The sequence below is a fragment of the Neltuma alba genome, unplaced genomic scaffold, assembly GCF_004799145.2.
Source record: "Neltuma alba isolate B1F8T4 unplaced genomic scaffold, ASM479914v2 tig00005117_pilon, whole genome shotgun sequence".
Lineage (NCBI taxonomy): Eukaryota > Viridiplantae > Streptophyta > Magnoliopsida > Fabales > Fabaceae > Neltuma > Neltuma alba.
The window spans coordinates 11,755-12,971 of record NW_021633984.1 but is presented as its reverse complement, the minus strand read 5'-3'; the positions used below and the strand labels follow the sequence as shown (position 1 = coordinate 12,971).

Here is a 1,217-nt window from a genome sequence, read left to right as displayed (position 1 = left end):
AAGTTTAATTTTCAAAATAACTATAATTGTTATAACAAATAATCATTTAAATTTAATAATTTTAGGGTTAGGCGATAAAAAATATACTTTTTAAAGTTAAGAGATCAATTAGAAATTTTAATAAATACAAGAAATAGTGTATAACTTATAGTAAAATTAAATAAATGTTTTATATTAATTTTAAAAATAAAAAATCTATAAGGCTTTCAATAGATTCATTGGAAATAAATATTTTTTATTTACTCTTTTTTTAATAAATGAAAAAACAAAAATTCAAACCTAACAACCTTTCCTAACCACCTACATTACAAATATTTATCATTACACCAGAGTCTATCTAGTAGCTAAACAACTGGTTGATTGGTTCATCAATAATAAATTGGTTCTTCCTTTATAGTTTCCAACATGGGCTTCCTTGACCGGCAACGATTTACCCGATACTGCAACCCTAGGTCAACTACTCCGTCTAAGCTCAGCCTTGGAATTGTCTTCTCCACCGCCACTTCTTGCCGCGCCAACTGATCTCCACCACAATTCTCTGCCGCCGGCAGGGTCATCCGGGCCCTCACCGCACGGCCACAGGTCAACCGCTTAACAGCCAGGCCTTCAGCCACGAAGATCACCGCCATGTCAGCGGGCGGGGTAACGACCGTGTTGGCTCTTCTCATGTGGAACAAGACATAGAGGTTGCCAAGCTCCAAGTCATCATCGGCAGCGAGAGGAGAAAACCTATGAGCTATACGAAGAGAACGAGAATTGGCCAGGAAATGGTTGGGACATTCGAGCATGAGCTCTGCTACACTCATAGGTTCTCTGTACAGCTTAACTTCACCTGTGGGGAAGATGACTCTCGCAGCCTTTTGGGTGTTCTTCGTCATCAAAACTGGAACGAACACGAAAGTGCATGAGACGTAATTTCCCATTTAATTGTATATCAGGGAAGTATACCAGAAAAGTTAGGGTTCTGAGGAAAAACGAAGAGATATTAATTTATAGATTCTTTGCGTTGTGCTGTGTGATGATAAAGGGGAAAGAATCAAAGAATGGAATTTTTTGGGTCGAATCTGGGACTGCTTTGCATGTGAGGTCTAGGAATATATATATGAAGGGAAAAGAATTAGACGGAGAGTGAGTGATTTAGAACGGAACAACACGTTCAAACATGTGTTGACTTCATCGTGGAATGCGAAAAGTTGTATTCAAAGTTGAATACAACT

At 38.1% G+C, this 1,217-nt stretch overlaps 1 protein-coding gene across 1 annotated transcript; it reads right to left on the bottom strand.

Annotated features, from left to right (window-relative positions):
* Window positions 1-331: 331 nt before the first annotated feature.
* On the bottom strand, window positions 332-948 carry LOC114746823 (uncharacterized). The gene has a single exon (XM_028935105.1). The coding sequence runs from the start codon at window positions 921-923 to the stop codon at window positions 369-371; it is 555 nt and encodes a 184-aa protein (XP_028790938.1). The 5' UTR covers window positions 924-948; the 3' UTR covers window positions 332-368.
* Window positions 949-1,217: the final 269 nt, after the last annotated feature.